Source organism: Chrysoperla carnea, chromosome 4 (assembly GCF_905475395.1).
Source record: "Chrysoperla carnea chromosome 4, inChrCarn1.1, whole genome shotgun sequence".
NCBI lineage: Eukaryota > Metazoa > Arthropoda > Insecta > Neuroptera > Chrysopidae > Chrysoperla > Chrysoperla carnea.
The window spans coordinates 46,345,940-46,365,198 of NC_058340.1; the positions used below are offsets into that span (position 1 = coordinate 46,345,940).

A 19,259-nucleotide genomic window follows, 5' to 3' on the forward strand; every position below is an offset into this window, starting at 1 on the left:
GACTTAACACCTTTCGAAAACGATTAAATTGTGGTACAAATTTCTTTGAAACCTTTCTACTTTGTCTGAGATTATAAATTTAAAAATAATGTCAGTCCATTAAGGATAAAAAATTACAAACATACTATATAAATACCTCAACACCAGTTCAAGTACAATGTTAGTAGGATTATAGGGGAGGTCAACCTATTCTTACTTAGTGACAAATGTACCTGCGTGGAAGGATCATAGTACATTTTACATAAGATACGAAAATTATAAAAATATTAATAATTTATATTTATATCATTTTATTATTTTAATTATTTTATTATCGTATATCAGAGTTCTATTCATATATGTAAATTATTATCACTTCCATAGTGATATAATTGTTTACTTTTGTTTCAATTGACATACCTGAACTAAAGATTTTTATAATTTATATTGTGTTAGAATCATAAACGTTTATTAGTGGACATTCTATTAAATAACGTTGTAATTTAATTTATTCCTTTCAGGTATGTTTTTGTTTGTAAATTTAGTGTAATTCCTTTATATAATTTTGTCAATATATTCCTTTCAGGATTAAATACAATCTCGTTATTTATTCAATAAATTAATAACTTACAAATTAAATTACAATCATTTAAGATGGAAAAATTGTTTGTCCACTTAATAAGAAGAAGCGATGAATATTTTGAATTAGCTGGACTATCCGAAGATAAGCGGTTATGGTTTAGCTTACCAGATGAACATAAAAATTTATATGAACATAAGGTATTATCATCAAAAACCACCATTAAAAGTGCAATTGCTGCTATTAAACCGATTAATGGTTTCCGAAAAATTGGCATTAAATTAGATGAGGATTTGAAAAAAGAATATTTTGATGAAGATGGAAACCTTAGCTACAAAAACTATCCGTTACAGGAATCTGTAGTTTTTTTTGATGTGAGTGAAAAACTCCAAGAAGAAAATTTTTTAATTAAAAGAATCAAGGAATTAGAATTAAAATTAAATGACAAAGATGAGATAAAATTGCAAAATATAGAAAAGAAGTTTGTTCTTGATAAATATGACAAAACACAAAACCCTTCTGAGTGGTTTTCTAAATTTGAAAGTGAATGTGACCGAAATAAAATAAAAAGTGGTACCCAGATGATTGAAGCTTTACGATTTTTTGTCGCTGGATCGGCCAAACACTGGTATGAAGGAAATTTGAAAAAATTTGGTCTAACTAATTGGTCTGAATGGCGAAATTCATTTTTTTCCATTTTTATTGACAAAGGTTGGACAGCTGTCAGAAAAGCATATACCTATAAATACTTAGGCGGCTCATTGATCGATTACGCTTTAACAAAAGAAAATTTATGTTTAGAAGTAGAAAGTGATAGTACTATGAGTTCCAGAATAAACTTGATTGTAATGGGTTTACCATCTCAAGTTCAAGATGAGCTAGATCGCGAAGACATTAACACTATAAAAAAATTATACAATGAACTCCGAAAGCTAGATGGTCAATATAATAAACGTTCGAAAGAAAATAAACCATATGATAATCGGCATGAAAAAACAAAATTAGGAGAATCGACTAAAAAGAAACAAATTGATATACCCTTGAAAAAACCATGCTACATGTGTGAAGCTCTTGGTTGGAAAAATCGATTTCATCCCTCTAACGAATGCCGAAATAAAATACTGTACGCTCAGAAAAAAGAATCTAATTTAATTGAAACGAAATCTGATTCAGAAAATGAGGCTGAAATGATGAAAATAGAAATTGACCGAAATTCTTTAAACTAGAGAGCCCGGATAATTTGATTCCATTAATTCATGTAAACGTAATTATTGATGATAAAATGAAAATAAAAGCAGTGTATGACTCAGGATCTAACGTGAGTCTAATTAATCAAAGAGTTGTAGATGTATTAAAAACAAGTTTGTTAAAGCATAACACTGCATTCAAGACAATTAATGGTTTCAATTTTAGTTCGGCCCGGGCAAACATAAAGCTTAAAATTGGAAATATTACAAACAATTTGAATACTTTTGTAGTTAAAAATTCAGAATTTTCTTATGACCTGTTACTAGGTTTAGATGCTATTAAAAAATTTAAACTAATTCAAGACGAGAATTTAAACATATACCAAAAACCTAAAAATGATGAGATGCTCCAAATAAGAAGTAATCAAAATCAGAAGAAATCTTGTGAAATTTCTAACAAAATAATTACAAATGAAAATAAAGAAGATAAAGAAAATGTAAAGAAAGAAGATAATATAGATGTAAAGAAAGAAGATAATAAAGATGTCAATAAAGAAGATAATAGAGATGTAAAGAGAGAAGATAATAGAGATGTAAAGAAAGAAGATAATAAAGATGTTAAAAATTTTAATAAAGAAGGTAAAATCAATGAAAATGAAAAAGAAGAGAAAAACACTGAAAATATTAGAATTTACCATCAAGAAGAAACTAATGAAAATCAGTTCAAACCTAAATTAGATCACATAGATGGATATGAAAAAAAAGTAGAACTTTTAAATATTATTGAAAATCACAAGAAAATTTTTGCCAAAAATAAATTTGATGTCGGTAAAGTAAAGTCTAGAGAGGCCGAAATAAAGTTAATGAGAGATGAATATGTTACGGCCCGCCCTTATAAATGTTCTATACCAGATGAACGTGAAATCAAAGATCAAGTACAGAAGTTACTAGCATCCGATCTAATAGAGGAATCTGATTCACCGTTCGCATCACCGGTAACACTCGCATATAAAAAAGAAGATGGAAGAAAATCAAGGCTTTGCATCGATTTTAGAAACTTAAATAAAATAACTATCCCAGAGTGCTACCCATTTCCAACAATAAATGATATAACGGAAAAAGTTTCGAAATGTAAATACTTTACTGTTGTTGATATAAACTCCGCTTTTTGGTGTATTAGGTTAAAAGAAAAGGACCGTGAGAAAACTTCTTTCGTTACAAAGTACGGGAAATTTATGTTCAAAGTATTACCTTTTGGATTGAAAAATGCTCCTGCAATCTTTCAACGCATACTTTCAAATATTATAAGACGAAATAACCTAGATGAGTTTTGCGTCAACTACATGGATGACTGTCTTATTTTCTCACGCAATTGGAAAGATCACATGCAACATATCTCAAGATTTCTTGAAGTAATAGGAGAAGAAGGATTTAAATTAAAGCTCGAAAAGTGTAAATTTGCAGCCCAATCGGTTAAGTATCTTGGCCATTACATTGAAGAAAATAAAATATCACCAGCACAAGAAAATTTAAAGGCAATAAAAAATTTGAAAAGACCTACAGATAAATCTGGGGTTCGAAGTGTTCTAGGAACAATAAATTACTTTATAAAATATATCGATCATAGTGCTCAAAAATTTGAGCCCCTTCACAGATTGCTGAAAAAAAATACTGAATTTATTTGGACGGAAGAATGTGAACGCAGCTTCTCCATGATCAAAGAATATCTGTGTTCCCGTCCAATTTTATCAATTTATGATGTCGAAAAAGATGTTTACATTGACACAGACGCTAGTCAAAAAGGACTTGGAGCGACTTTGAGGCAACCACAGTCAGATGGTCTATTACACCCTGTAGCTTATTTTTCTAGAAAACTGTCAGAAAGAGAAAAGAAAATGGAAACGATTCATTTAGAATGCAAGGCGATAAAAGAAGCCATTAAATACTGGAAATACTATCTTATTGGACGAAAGTTTTTCGTTTGTAGTGACCATAAACCATTGGAAAATTTAAGAACAAAGTCACGAACTGATGAGATTCTTGGCGATCTGGTCCACTACTTGTCACAATTTAATTTCCAGATAATATATAAAAAAGGAAAAGAAAATATTATCGCTGATTTACTATCACGGCAACCAGTTTTAGAATATTTCGAAAATGAAGATGTCATTCAAGTGGTCAATTTAATAGAATTGTCTGAAATAAAGAGGGATCAATATGAAAATCAAAGAGAACTTACAACTGCAAAGGGAACTGAGCGTAGACACGATATTATATTTAAGATGTTAAAAGGAAGAAAGCGGATTTTTGTATCGGAAAAGTTAGGCCTTGAAATAATTAACAAGTTGCACAATCACTATGGTCACATTGGTGTTGCACAAATGAGAAACAAAATACGACAACACTACTATTTCAAAAATTTAGATAAACTTATCATTGACTTTTGTAAAGGCTGTGTGACATGTAGGCAAAGTAAAACTCGCCGAGGAAGATTGATTGGAAAATTGTCAAGAATTGGACCTGCAACAGAACCCTATGAAATATTGTCCATAGATACAGTGGGTGGTTTTGCCGGAAATAAGTCTATAAAGAAATTTATGCACATACTAGTGGATCATTTTAGCAGGTATGCTTGGATTTCTACTACAAAAAGCCAATGCGCAAAAGATTTTATAAATCTTATACATCCGATCGCTAAAAATAATAAAATAAAGTTGATTCTTGCCGATCAATATACTGGACTAAATTCCGTAGAACTCAAAAATTACCTAAATAGAAGAGGTATCCAACTTGTTTTTACAAGCATAGATTGTGCAAGTTCAAATGGTCTCAACGAACGTTTAAATCAAACTCTAGTTAATAGAATTAGGTGTAAAATTATTGATGGAGATAAACGAGCATGGCCTACGATTGCTGCTGAATGTGTTGAAAATTATAACTCAACGATTCATAGCTCTACTAACTATGAGCCACAATATCTGCTCCTAGGCAAGAAATCAAACATTTCGCCAATATATGAACCACCTAGTGATTTAGCTGAAGACCGCCAGCAAGCTTTCATTAATTCATCCAAAAGTTTTATGGAAAATAAAAAAAGAGTTGACAAAAATCGAACAACTTTTCAATTTGAAATTGGAGATCTTGTGTACGTAGAGAATGGGAACAAATTAAATCGCAATAAAATGGACAAAGTTCGCCTTGGGCCTTTTAAAATATTAAGCCGGATTTCATCTTCGTTTTATGAAGTTGATTGTGGCAAGAAAAGAAGTGAATCAAATTATTTTCATAGCAGTAAGCTGTCACCTTTTACTTCGCAAAAAATGACTTCGGGGGGGAAGGTGTAAATTATTATCACTTCCATAGTGATATAATTGTTTACTTTTGTTTCAATTGACATACCTGAACTAAAGATTTTTATAATTTATATTGTGTTAGAATCATAAACGTTTATTAGTGGACATTCTATTAAATAACGTTGTAATTTAATTTATTCCTTTCAGGTATGTTTTTGTTTGTAAATTTAGTGTAATTCCTTTATATAATTTTGTCAATATATTCCTTTCAGGATTAAATACAATCTCGTTATTTATTCAATAAATTAATAACTTACATATATCGTTCTAAAAACAGTTTAATTAATAAGTCCATGGGCAATAAACGCTTCTTAATTTTTTAACAATTAAAACAATAAAACTTTAATTAATAATTTAGCCCTTGATATTTGATAAAATAGTTAAAATTTAATAAAACTTTTGAAAAATTTTTGCCTCTTATCATTTGAGGGTCGGTCAGTAATGTGTATTAGGATCATAAAATAAGCAAGTAATTCAATAAAATTAAGTGAACTATACTGTACTATTGGCTTAGATACAAATTTGCCAATTCCTCGAAAGAGTTGATATCATTTGGCCATGTTTATCAGTGTACAATAGGGGATAGTCCTGATGTCGAATTGGCCATATTACCCATAAAAATGTAAAACTAGACTTGATACCATGACAAAATTTGAAATTGAAATTAAAATTGATTAAAAAGCGAAGAAGCTATGAACAATCAATGATTGCATCCAAAGGTTGCCCATTCCTGTTTAGCAAAACAAAGTTTTATATGTAGCCCTGTGGCGATACCCATGTATGACGTCACTAGTGGGTATCCCTCCTCTTTTTTTAATTTGGAATTTTAAACGTACATATCTTACACACTAGTAAAGATTTTTTTAAAACCAACTTAACTTTTCTATACGTAAAGTGAGAATTCTGAGTACTGCTAAAAATTAGAAATCAAAACTTTTGAAAGATTTTGAAATGTAAGTCAATCAAAATTAAAAAAGTTTACCATTCCCCTTCAATGGGGTTAAAAGTGAGTTCCGACTTTTCGAGTAGAAGATTTATTATGTAAGCATACTTCGATTAACTCAAAAGCCTCAAAGAATAATTTCTCATAAAGTATCAAAATTTCCAAACAGCTACACCTATCTACACTGTACAATAAACATAAGCAACAATAATATATAGCATCGCGATCGTCTGTAAGTCTGATAAACTGCTTCTATGTACAGAAATTGTTTGGCCATGCTTATGTGTGTGTATTGGCTATAAATGCCTGATGTAACATGGTCAATATGTTTAATCAAAAGTCTATATAAATTTAGTACAAATACTGTTTTAACTGTTTATAAGTATCTAGAATTCCGCTTCAAAAAAGCAATATTTTAAAGTAACTATTTATCTTTTGTAAGGATGGTTTTCGATATCAGTTTTGTCTGAATATCTCCAATAAGTTTTTAGTAAAATCTCAATTGCGTAAAAACTTTAAAAATATTTAGGGAAACAATAATAAAATTAGTGAAATAAATAAATAATTTATAATATTGAAAAAGGTTTACTATTAACCGAATTGGTTTAATGATAGCAGTCACACTGTGCTGCACAGCTTGGTGATGCTGCAGCTAGAAACCAAAATTTTCCAACCTGATAGACATGTCGAGATCATTTTAGGTAGATTTAAACTCAGATGTACTGACGATGCCACGATAAACGACCATTCGTCTCGATAATAAGCTAATGAAAGACGACGCGATAATGGAAATCCTAATTTTCGCTCTGAAAGGCAGGTGATAGTTATTCGAAAGGCTGAGGAAAGAATGTTTACATGTTTAGAGTAAGCCGTTCTTTAATGATTTACCACAGCATCGCATTCGGTGGTCGAGGAATAGGAAAGTACATAGTTACCAAAGATTTTGGTAATAAGCTGAAAAGTAGCTACAAAAAATAATAGTAATAATTATAATACAGCAAGTCAAATTTCTTAAACATTGTAAACATAAATTTTTTGATTTATTTTGGTACTACCGAACCTTTATGTATATTATCAAAAAAATACACTTAATTGATTATTGTTTTTGGTGTTTTACATTACATCAGAAAATTATAAAAAAAACCGTTTTTGAATGTCATATTTATTTATTTATTTTTATTTCGTTGTAAAATCATTGTTTATGTTATTATCAAAAATGGGAAAAACTACTGTAAATGGAAATTGATGAAGGAAAAATTGGATAGAAACAAATTTTTTCAATAATATGATGAAACATTTGGGAATTAATTCAATAAATAATAATAGACGAAAAATAAAATTATCAATATGACATTGACCTTTTAGATATTTTTTTATAATATTAGAATTATAATATGACCGGTGTTTACCGTGTTTATGATGTAAAAATTTCATTCAAAAAAATATATAACGATGATTGTTGTGGTTTTGTGAAAAAACAAGATCATAAAATTTACGACCCCGAAATTACGTATCATAAAAGTATTTACCCTGACACTGTGTTAAAGTTAATTCTTACTAAGACTTAGTAACTACGTCGTTGAAAAATCGTTAGTGTACTTTTTATCATACTTCTCATACCCATTATGTAAAACGAATATTATGGTAGTAACGGAAAATGGTCCGTTAGACTTCGTATTTATGAGAAAAGTACTCTAAATCAGGCATGGGCAAACGTGACTTACAGATGTCTCTCGGACTCCTAACCTAACATTCGAGTAAGACAGTGTCAACCTAAAATACGAGTAAGACAGAGAGACAACATTTTTTTTCTACATATCTCATTACTATTAGAGAAACTGAGATGGATAGAAGAGTTGTATACCCGTCTCGCTTCCTCCTCTATGAGCAATGTGAACTTGGATAAAACACAATAAAGTTTATGACACTCAATAAAGCTATAACAATGGTGACTTTGACTAAAAATAACCCGCCCATGGCTGCTCTAAATAAAGGTCAACCTACCATAGGCAATTCAATTTAACTAGCCTTGACCCAGCCAAAGCTAACATTTTTGTCGAAACCATCAGTTATGTTGCCATATGGGCTATTATTGTTACAGCTATCTTTGTATTGTCATTTCTTAGATTATTTTGTTGAAGATTTTATTGGAGTGTTATTTTTATAGTTGTTACTTTTTTCTGGTCATTTAGGACTGATCTTGAATTTAACCATGACTTTTGTGAAAATTTTTTAGGCGTTACCTTTCCATAGGCTTAATGGGGCTAAAAGCACAGGCAAATGTATTATATTCTTACACCGCCGTCTGTCGTATACATAATATTTTTTACTTTGACTTAGTTAAGCCTTCATTAAACTAAGTGGCATCCTTTCTCCCCCATTGATTGCCTAATCAGGATGAAAAGATAGAGATAGTCGTTGCGTTTTTCCAAAAAGAGGTTTAAACATGTCCGCTTTTCAGTGTTTTACAAACCATTTAATTGTCTCAATTAATTCTTTACAGATTCGTTGTTTAAAGCTAAAGTTAGGTTCAAGGGCGGTTATTCTGAGAGGCTGAGGGCACCTCCTTCATGCATATACCAAGCACTACACCAGCTCTCCACAACTTTTTAAATTAATTTTTGTTATGACAGGGGGTACAAATATTCTTGAAAATTTTTTATATTTTAGCTCGTATCGTATTTTTTTGTAACATGAATGCAATTGTTCTGTCCTTAATCTTTTATTATATCGTTATTGTATAGATATTTTCAAAAGGGTAAGAGAAATCGAAATTTAATGGCAAATAAATAATAAATATGAATTTTGATAAATATATTAATTCTATCACATTACTAATCTAAAATAGTCTTATCAATTTCTCTAATCATATTTATAGAAAGGCCTTAAGGCATCAATACTTGTTTTTAAAAACAAATATATTTTGGCAGTTCATCGGCGTCTTCAAGTGTTAGATAGATATTTCAGCAAGCGTCACATATAGTAAATAAATGACGCTTACTTGAATTCAATGTTGCATCAGTCACAATCTTATACCGGCTTGTATAAAAACACGAGGTATACAATTTTAATTCATCAGTTTCGAAATACAATTTTAACAAACACATCGTCTCTTAATTTTGCTATTTGTGCTCTCGTAATTATTATTCGATATTATTATCACTTATCAACAAACTTTATACAATCTTAATTTTGAATTCGAATTCTTTGTTTTGAATTAACGAATTTATTTTGTTTATATCAACGCGGTTTTATTGTGCTCTAATTTCTTTACATTTTTGTTGTAAATTTGTTTATTTTATTTGTTCAAAATTACTTCAACCACGGAAACAATGGAATTATCAACAATTAACTACAGCAAGTTCATTAACACAGTTAACAGCAGAAGAAGACCTATGATAACCAGAGAATTAAGTGAGTAATGCTTAGAATTATATTCGACTTATTTTAACGAGGAACGAAATCGACAAAAGACAAAAACCTAGGATGAGTTTTCATACGTTTTTTCAAACATTGAACTTAAAATTGATAAACATTATTTAGTTATTTGAATATTAAAAACAAAAATTTTAAAAAGGTATAACTTTTGCGAAATTTAAAAAAAGAATATTTCTTAGAAATTTATAGAAAATGGAATTCATTTGCTCTAGCGACTGCAAATAAATAAATAAAGACTATATTTTGAGTGGTACACTTGTTTTTTGTGTATTAAAAAGAAATATGTAATTCTTCTTATTGCTGGCTGCAGTTTAACCTATACTTGATCAACCGAACAAAGATTTCAAAGACCTATTTTCGGCCGAACATTTGTGTATATATTTGTATATCTCTATCGAATGTATAAGTTATATACCAAAGAAACTGGTTACGAAATGAATTTACGTGTAAACTCAGAATACTGTAAGACCAGTTTTTCTTGAAAATCTATCATTTCGGAAAGACATTACCCACACCTTCAAGGATATTCACTGCTCTCTAAAATAAATATTATTTCTGCAAGAATATTCTTGATCTTTTATTACTAAAACGGTGTAGTTAATTCAAACTGGTAATCCCAAAAAGTTTGAGCCCTCCTTAACGTGTTGGCATACAATATAATTATGTAAAAAAACAAAAATTATCTCGATTGTTAAATGAGGCGTTTGTTGTCAAAGCGGCCTACTTCACAACTCAAAAAATGGAGCTACAATTTCGTATAAGTCTAACATTCACATAAATGTATAGCAATGAATATAAAAATAGTTTATTTTTGTATAGCTTCTTCTTTATTTTGAGACTTTTAATCGCTTATATCTCAACGTCAGGTCTAAGTTACAGGCGGCATAATTACAGGCGAATAAATTTTAATTCGTAAATAATACAAGCTTTGCAGTCAAATTTACAGTTATTAGAAACCAGCTTCTTTTAAGAGCGGAGCGAGTATACATTATTTGAATAATTATGAAGTACTTGAATCAAAATATCTGATTAACGAGTGAATAACTTCCGTATCACTGCTACAAAAGCACGTTTTGAGTATCTACATAAAAAAGAGCTTTTTATTTGAAAACGATCGGATTAGTTTTGCATACGTCCAGCATCGTGTTACCTGTATTAAAGCCATATAATATTTTTATTCTAGAAACTTACCATAGTTTTATTTTTTTACTATCATTTTTAAAAACAAAATTGTTTTTAAGCATCCGCTTATCAACAATTCTGTTGAAATATATTATGTTTGGAATTACTGATATCATAACGATGACGTAAAGTAAAAATAATTCAGCCAATAATCTAATTAATTATAGAAGTCATAACAATTTAAAACAAAATAGATTATTTATAATCGAGCCAATTCCTTATTTTACCAATTTTTTTTTTTTAATTTTACTTATTACGTAAAGGTGCTAAGTTTTTAATACCATCAGAAGTTTTGTATCCTCTTTAAAAACAAATTTGCTACAAATAAAAATCCCAAATTATTATTGGCACTTTAATGACAATTTCAAACTTCTTAAACAAAACTTTTTTTATTTTCAGCAAAACAAGTCTATAATGCTACAGGTCCAGTAATTTCTTTAGCCGAAGGTATGCCAAATGCTCAAACCTTTCCATTTGATTCTATTAACTTCTCTCTAAAAGATGGTAGCAGCTTTAGTATTGAAGGTGAAGAATTGGACATGGCTCTACAATATCTTCCAACGCAAGGGTAAATATTTTGAACATTTTCAAAATTCAAAGGGCAATGTCTGGCAGGGTATTTATTTTTATTTCTGATTGTTACAGACATCCAAAATTAATAAAATGTTTAAAAGACTTCCACTGTCGAATTCATAGGCCGCCTGTTTGGCATCGCAGCGACCTGATAATTACAAATGGCAGTCAAGAGGGAATTAGTCGAGTTATTGAAATGTGTATAGAAGAAGGCGATTCAGTTATCGTTCAAAATCCATTGTATTCTGGTACTGCAATCATTGTAAGTAATAAACTATCTAAGTAATACTTCTAGAATTAAACTTCAAATAGGATTTTGTAATTTCTATAACAGTCCTTTCTATTGTTCACAGTTAAATCCGTATAAGCCTGAATTGATTCCCATTGATCAAGATGAATTTGGAATAAAACCAACAATGCTTCGTAGAGTTCTTAAACAACGAAAAAAGCTCTCTATGACAAACAAAAACATTAAAATGCCGAAGCTAATGTATTTAAATCCGACTGGTGCAAATCCGACAGGAACGGTTATGACACTCGAACGAAAACAAGCCGTATATAAAATTGCATGCGAGTATAATATCCTGATTCTTGAAGATGAAGCATATCAATTTTTACATTTCATGGAACATATTCCACCTAGTTTCCAATCCATGGATACGGAAGGTCGTGTTCTTCGATTTGATTCATTGTCAAAAATTGTTAGTTCTGGATTACGTATAGGATGGGTGAGCGGTCCAAAAGAGTTAATTCATGCTATTGAACTACAAATGCAAGCGGGATGTTTACATCCATCCAGTTTATCACAGGTTAGCAACAATAAATTTAATTTTTTTTCTTAACGACCTATGACAAGATTACATTTTGGATATAATTTTCGTCATGACACTTCGGAAGTTGTTTTTATTTATTAATGATAATTTGTTTGTTCAATGGATTATTTTTTTGACCTATGACATAAATTTTTTCAAAATACTGGATTTATTCAGTTTAAGACATTTTTATCATCATAAATTCTTGTTATCTATCATACTGTAATAAAATTGATGACCTTTTTATGATGGACTCAATTTGTGAATAATTATTTTTAATTTTTTTAATCACTTATAACTTTATAAGAATTGGTAAACATATTTTTTTAAATTGTTACTCCACCCGGGTTATCTAAATATATTCACAAAAACTTGTGTTTCCTCTGTTTTTGTAAAATTTACCAAAGCGATCCTAAAATAAGTCAATTTTTTGAAAAGCGAAACATTATTTATATTCTTTTTTTTTCATTTCGAAGCAAAAAACAACCAAATCTTTAAGCCTTAAAACAATAACTAATCACGTTTTATTTTCTTACAGACTCTAGCATATAAACTTCTAAATCATTGGGGATATGATGGATTCATGGCTCGTATGGAATCAATCCAAGATTATTATCGAGTACGCCGTGATATCACTATAGCTGCAATGGAACGACATTTAACTGGTTTGTGCTACTGGAGTGTACCCGATGCTGGTATGTTTGTCTGGATCGAGGTTTTAGGATTAACTGATGTTTACGATATGTTAATGACTTTTGGAATCAAGAAAGGTATTGTGTTCGTACCTGGACATGCTTTTATGGCTGATTCTGATCAAGCATGTAATTTCATTCGTGCATCATTCTCAAAAGTTGATCCTGAGAAAATTGATTCAGCCATGGCTAGTTTAGCACAGTTAATAAGGGAAGAGCAGGAGCGTTTGCGATTGAAACTTGAAAATTGTACGTAACCAATAGAGTTTCCCCACAGTTGATTCATGAATGATATAATTTTCAAATTCACAATGGAATTTGATAATATTACTGTATGTAATACTTCGCTCTGCGCTCGCATCAGCGTTAATATTATTTTGTATATACCAGATACAGCCATGTACATTGGTACAACGAAAGAGGGCTTAGATTTAATAAGGGTATATTGAAACAAATTTAACAACCAGATAAAACTGGTTTATCGTAATGTTATTTATATTAGAAAATAAAAGGTGTCACTAGTGTTTTAAATTTAAAATTTTGATTTGAGTTTGATGTACAAAAACAAACTTGTATTATTTTCTATTAAAAATTAAATAAATAATGTTTTGCTTAAACCCAGTCTATTTTTTTTTTTTTTTTTTTTTTGTTGAAAATCCTTCAAATTTTTAACATCGAGGCAATACAAGTAGTGAATAGTCAGTATCTATTATTCAGCCGTTTTACAGGTGGTGAAAAGTCAGTATCTCTTCCACAGTAAGTAACGTTATCTGAGAGTGCATATCCTGATAGTTTCATAGTTTATCTAAGATATAGTTTGATAATCTCTCATGATAGTTTGTCTGAGAGTACATATACACAATCAAAGTGATATTTAAGTGAAAGCGATTTGTGGCGCTGTCTTATACTTCGGAAATATGAAGAACAACAAATATCTACAGTCGGCATAAATAACTGTCTTTATCGCCGACATAGTCAGTATCATAGATGTCACTGTACGGTATTTTTAGTTTATGCAGTAAATCCACGTGGGAATGTTTTTGAATTTACATATTACACCATCGTTACCCAGGTTGGGAGACTGTCTGTAATAAGCTAATACATTGGCCAGTTAATTTTTCGCTTACGGAAAGATAGGATAACAATTTATTATTCTTCACTCTCTTTTTTTATACATTCTTTATGCACACTTTAGAGTCAATTTTTTCTTAATTTTCCGTTAGCGAAAACTAAAATTTATTACCCAATGCATTAATTTTTTATGGCAGCTAGGGTTTCTGGTTTCTCGACCTTTTTATTTCTCGAGGCACGATAATTCTCGACCAGGATTTATAGAATTTCTTGAGTGTCTACAATATTTAATACAGTAAAATAGCCGGACAATAGCATTATATGGGGAAAAGTGATGGAAAATAAAATTCTTGTTTGTACGTGTTCCTTACACCTTCAAAAACATTCAGCCGCACTTACCTGCATTACTAACAAAAAAGAGAAAGTGACGGGTGGTTTTTCTACCATCAAAACACTTTCAATAGTAACAGTAAGCAATATGGTACATGAACAGACATGCAGGAAAAAAACTGTTTTATGTAAACAAAAGCAAAAAAAAAAAAAACAGTTTTATGTAAACAAAACCAACGAAAATATATTATTTTGATTAGTATTAAGAAAGCATAATGTTTGCCTGTCGTGATCATGATCATATAATATTTGGATGTTGAGAACAGTTTACGAGTTATGCATGTATGCCAATGATTTATGTGCAAACTGTAATACTCAAACTGTATAAGAATTAAAGAATACTTACTATATCATAGCCAAGATGCACAATATTGTAATTCACAGCCAAGACGTGCTTTTCCAAGGACTTTATTATCATACAAACAATATATTCACAATTTTTTTATTTGTTTTAAAGACATACACATTTCTTGTGTCAAATTCACAGCATTTGTTCTTTTTGTCTCAGCTTCGTACACCATTTATTATTGTAAGTAGAAAAGGATGGTGAGATTATAGTGTAATAAGACTATTTGTTTTTACATAAACTCAGTGTAAATATTTTGTATGCAAGGATATATTTATTGTCATAAGTTGAAGATTATCTTAATTCACGAAAAACGTATCTAAACTCATACCAGCTAGGCGCTTAATATCGAATTTGTTAAAATTTTAGGTTGAAGTATTTCGGAGCTAAAAGGGAAATTGTCAATTTTCAAATGCTCGGATGTTTATACTTTCTCTGTCATTTTTTTGATAAAGAGTCATATATCCCCTTTTCAATTTCGTGAAAATATAATCATTGAATTGATCGCGAACACCTGACAGTTTCATTTTAATGCATTATCCTTTAGCTAAGGTGTTAATTTTTTATATTAACAAAAATGTCAAGCTAAGAGATGGGAAGGAAATATGGGGAAAATATGTAGCATTTAGCCGCTCTCCAATAATAAGCCCCGACTGTTTAAGTCCTTATGTAAGTTTTTTTCTTTTCAGATTTTATTTAACACAGCGGTTTTTGATTATATAACATATATTGAAACTTCTTAAACTAATTTATTATTATACCATGTATGAAATATACATAGTATATTAGGTTTAGTACCAGTTTTGTAACGCTTAAAAATAATGATGCTAGGAAAAAAATTTTGTCATAGGTGTTCATAAAATGACCTAATTAGCCCATTTCCGATTGTCCGTCCGTCCGTCTGTGAACACGATAACTCAAAAACGAAAAAAGATATCGAGCTGAAATTTTTACAGCGTACTCAGGACGTAAAAAGTGAGGTCAAGTTCGTAAATGAGCATCATAGGTTAATTGGGTCTTGGGTCCGTAGGACCCATCTTGTAAACCGTTAGAGATAGAACAAAAGTTTAAATGTAAAAAATGTTCCTTATTAAAAATTAAACAACTTTTGTTTGAAACATTTTTTCATAAACATCACTGTTTACCCGTGAGGGCGCCAATTTGGCGGAAATTTTATAATATGTACTATACTTGATTATCAGTTATGTATGTGTCACATGTTCGTATGGTATTTCAACAATTAACTCAGTCAATTGTTTGTTTTCATTTGTTTCTAATAAAATTTAAACCTATAACTATTTCTTATTGACATATTACTATTTCGAACCAAAAACCCACCGTTTTGTCCTATCTAAGGGCACTTGGGTTTTAAGGCAAATAAAACGATACCTTAACTCTCGAAATTCATCGAGACGGTTGAAAAATACGGGGTAATAAAGAAATTCACAATCATATATATATTATACATACATACGAGATTCACCCGAAAAACATATCCACTGTTTGACAGCTGGGTAATAAAACGACAAAACCCAAAATTCATTTAGTTTCCACACTGGCTATAAACTATATTGTTAGAGTAAAGAACATTTCTTGGGTAAAATTTAACAAAAAGTTTATTTTAATATTACAGTCCTTTTTTTTCCACCGAATAATAAGTAAAATACACTGTGTTTCGTTTTAAATAAATATTTGACTAAAACTCTTTATGACTTGATATTAATAAAATTTTTATGAATTTGATTTTAATTTAAACAGCTATTCAAACTCAGTTGACGCCTTTCATTCAAATAGTTTTCCATAAATAACTATTGCTAGTTAGTTAGGTCTGTATGTACCCATTATTGAGATTTGATTTTACCTAACATTAAACATGAGACTTGGATAATTGAACAGGAACTGTTTAGGCGTTTGACACGCGATCAAAGTTTGTGACTTGTGAAATGTATCATCATCACAACTCTACACAAACAATATAATGTAACAGTTTTATAGTCAATACTGCAAAATCATTTCCATGTTTGTGATGTATGAGAGGAGAGTTTATAACAAAGTCAGCACTTCGATATATTTGGTATCTATGTTCATAATTATCTTGAACATCGCTCGTCTCATGTCGTTGATTCGGTAAAAATTATACAAAACATAATTTGCATATTTTGTGTGTCCGGTAGAATATAGGGTAAGATATAGTATCTTATATCATTCTGTAGTTTCTTGGCAGATATAGCTTTTTACTGGACAGCATTTGTATTGAAATGAGACAATTGTTTGAGAATGCAGGTAGGCTGATTTTCGAAAAAACAAAACTACAATTTTTTTTGAGAGGAAGATGAAATTGTGACTCTTTTGTTGATATACCATTGATAAGTAAAGTTTAAAATACGCAAGTGATTTAAGTTGAATGTAATAACATAATATACCTTAGATACTTTGTAATATGTCTGACTCAAATTTTACAACTGTATTCTTGTTTCTTTTTTAGGTTTAAGTACTGTTAAGTGGAATTTAAGTGGGAAAACTAAGTCCTATTCCCTCTTAGTCTTTTGAAATACCTGTTGAAGCTGCTGCTGGACTCTAAGAGCATGCCTGTATAAGAAACATGTTGGATTTAAAATATTTATGTCACATACCTTTTTTGTAACTGTTGCTTATAGTGAATTGTAACGATTATATATCGTGGACCTCCTTCCGGTTTAGTCGGTGGAAGATTTTAGGTACATTCAGGAATGCGCTATGGTACATTTTGGTCTTGTATCATGGTTCACGCATCATGTACCACGGTTCTCATGCACCGATAGTTCAATATTTAAATTCTCAACGGAAAATGCTTAAACCAAATAACTTAAATCAAATTATAAATTGTAGGTAGATACTAATAATGCTTTTCGTTTTGTGGTCATTTCGAGATGTAATTACTGTAATCACGGTCCAGTTAAATGTACGTTTTGTGACTAATGTTTAACTTTAAGCTATCATCCAAACAAAATCTGTGGCTTTATACCAGTTTCAAAACTACATATCCATTGGACTATGGATACATTTAATCTTAAATACTTGATTGATCGGTAACAATACAACTTCGAAATGTGTTTTTTATACCATGTATATATGAAATATACATAGTATATTAAGTTTATTATACCATGTATATATGAAATATACATAGTATATTAAGTTTAGTCCCAAGTTTGTAACGCTTAAAAATAATGATGCTAGGAAAAAAATTTTGTCATAGGTGTTCATAGAATCACCTAATTAGTCCATTTCCGGTTGTCCGTCCGTCCGTCCGTCCGTCCGTCCGTCCGTTCGTCCGTCTGTGGACACGATAACTCAAAAACGAAAAAAGATATCGAGTTAAAATTTTTACAGCGTACTAAGGACGTAAAAAGTGAGGTAGTGAGGTCAAGTTCGTAAATGAGCATCATAGGTCAATTGGGTCTTGGGTCCGTAGGACCCATCTTATAAACCGTTAGAGATAGAACAAAAGTTTAAATGTAAAAAATGTTCCTTATCCAAAATTAAACAACTTTTGTTTGAAACATTTTTTCGTAAACATCACTGTTTACCCGCGAGGGTGCCAATTAGGCGGAAATTTTATAATATGTGTACAAACTATACACTAAATGTCGGTCGGTAATGCAGAAACCTATAAAGTCATTTACATATGTACTATACTTGATTATCAGTTATGTATGTGTCACATGTTTGTATGTGTAATGTGATAAAGAAATCAACACTGACTATGCATGGTATTTCAACAATTAACTCAGTCAATTGTTTGTTTTCACTTGTTTTTTTTTATACATTATTATTTTGTGCAGTTATCATTGTTTTGTTATTTTTTTCAACTGGGTTCATTCAATGTAAATAAGAATGATGATCTTTTAATTTTTAATAATAATAATTAATGGATTTTATTTATCAATCAAATTTTTTTAGATTGAAATATAATTTTGTCTTGCACACTCATCATCTCATTGTTGATTAACAATATTGCAGAATGGATATTTTATTAAACTTATTTAGGAATAATATGCTGTTGAAATATTCCAAATAATTACACAATTTGTTTATTAAGTTTCGTTCCTTTTAAATTTTCCATCGTCCTTCCTAAAGAAATATTATAATTATTAATAATAATAATATTATTTAAATTAGTTTTTCATTTTTCATAATTGTTTCTCTCTAACAGAGTGTGTGTCTAATTTGAACATTTTTTGAACGCTTATTACCTATTTGATTTGTATGTTATTGCAACGAAACTTAACTTTGGAGTGCAGTGATTGGATCTTAAGATGTTCATCACAGATGTATAGTATGTTATCACAGATTTATAACCAAATATACCCAGATTTATTTTCCTAAAATTTATCAGCCTGTATGTTGGAAACAAAGCAAAAAGGTTTTTGTCTTCTTTACGTTTGAAAAATTCGATTGTTTCGGACATTATTGTGTCTTTCGAATATTATTGGCGTTATTTGTACTAACTTTTTTAAGGTAGTTGCCTTGCTATGGGCATAGTTTACTAAGAATATAATAACACAAAAACCATCAAAACTTCAAGTCGATTAACTGAGATAAACTTAATTATAGCTCCGATCATAAACACGGAAAGCATTAGAAAGGTTGTGTTTTTGGCAAGTTTTTTAATTTTAGAAAAAAAAAATTAACTGTATAAAAAAAATTTTTACATAGGTGTTGATTTTTTTC

The 19,259-nt window shown here is 30.1% G+C and overlaps 2 protein-coding genes across 2 annotated transcripts; both read left to right on the forward strand.

The window, feature by feature from the left end:
* Positions 1-531: 531 nt before the first annotated feature.
* LOC123298284 lies at positions 532-2,123 on the forward strand. Its single transcript, XM_044880243.1, has one exon. It carries the CDS (start codon positions 634-636, stop codon positions 1,783-1,785), a length of 1,152 nt encoding a protein of 383 aa, XP_044736178.1. The 5' UTR covers positions 532-633; the 3' UTR covers positions 1,786-2,123.
* A 7,006-nt stretch (positions 2,124-9,129) lies between these two features.
* On the forward strand, positions 9,130-13,260 carry LOC123298283 (kynurenine/alpha-aminoadipate aminotransferase, mitochondrial-like). The gene is made up of 5 exons (XM_044880242.1): positions 9,130-9,456; positions 11,062-11,230; positions 11,308-11,497; positions 11,589-12,044; positions 12,586-13,260. Exons 1-5 carry the CDS (start codon positions 9,375-9,377, stop codon positions 12,994-12,996), a joined length of 1,308 nt encoding a protein of 435 aa, XP_044736177.1. The 5' UTR covers positions 9,130-9,374; the 3' UTR covers positions 12,997-13,260.
* The last annotated feature ends 5,999 nt before the right edge of the window (positions 13,261-19,259 follow it).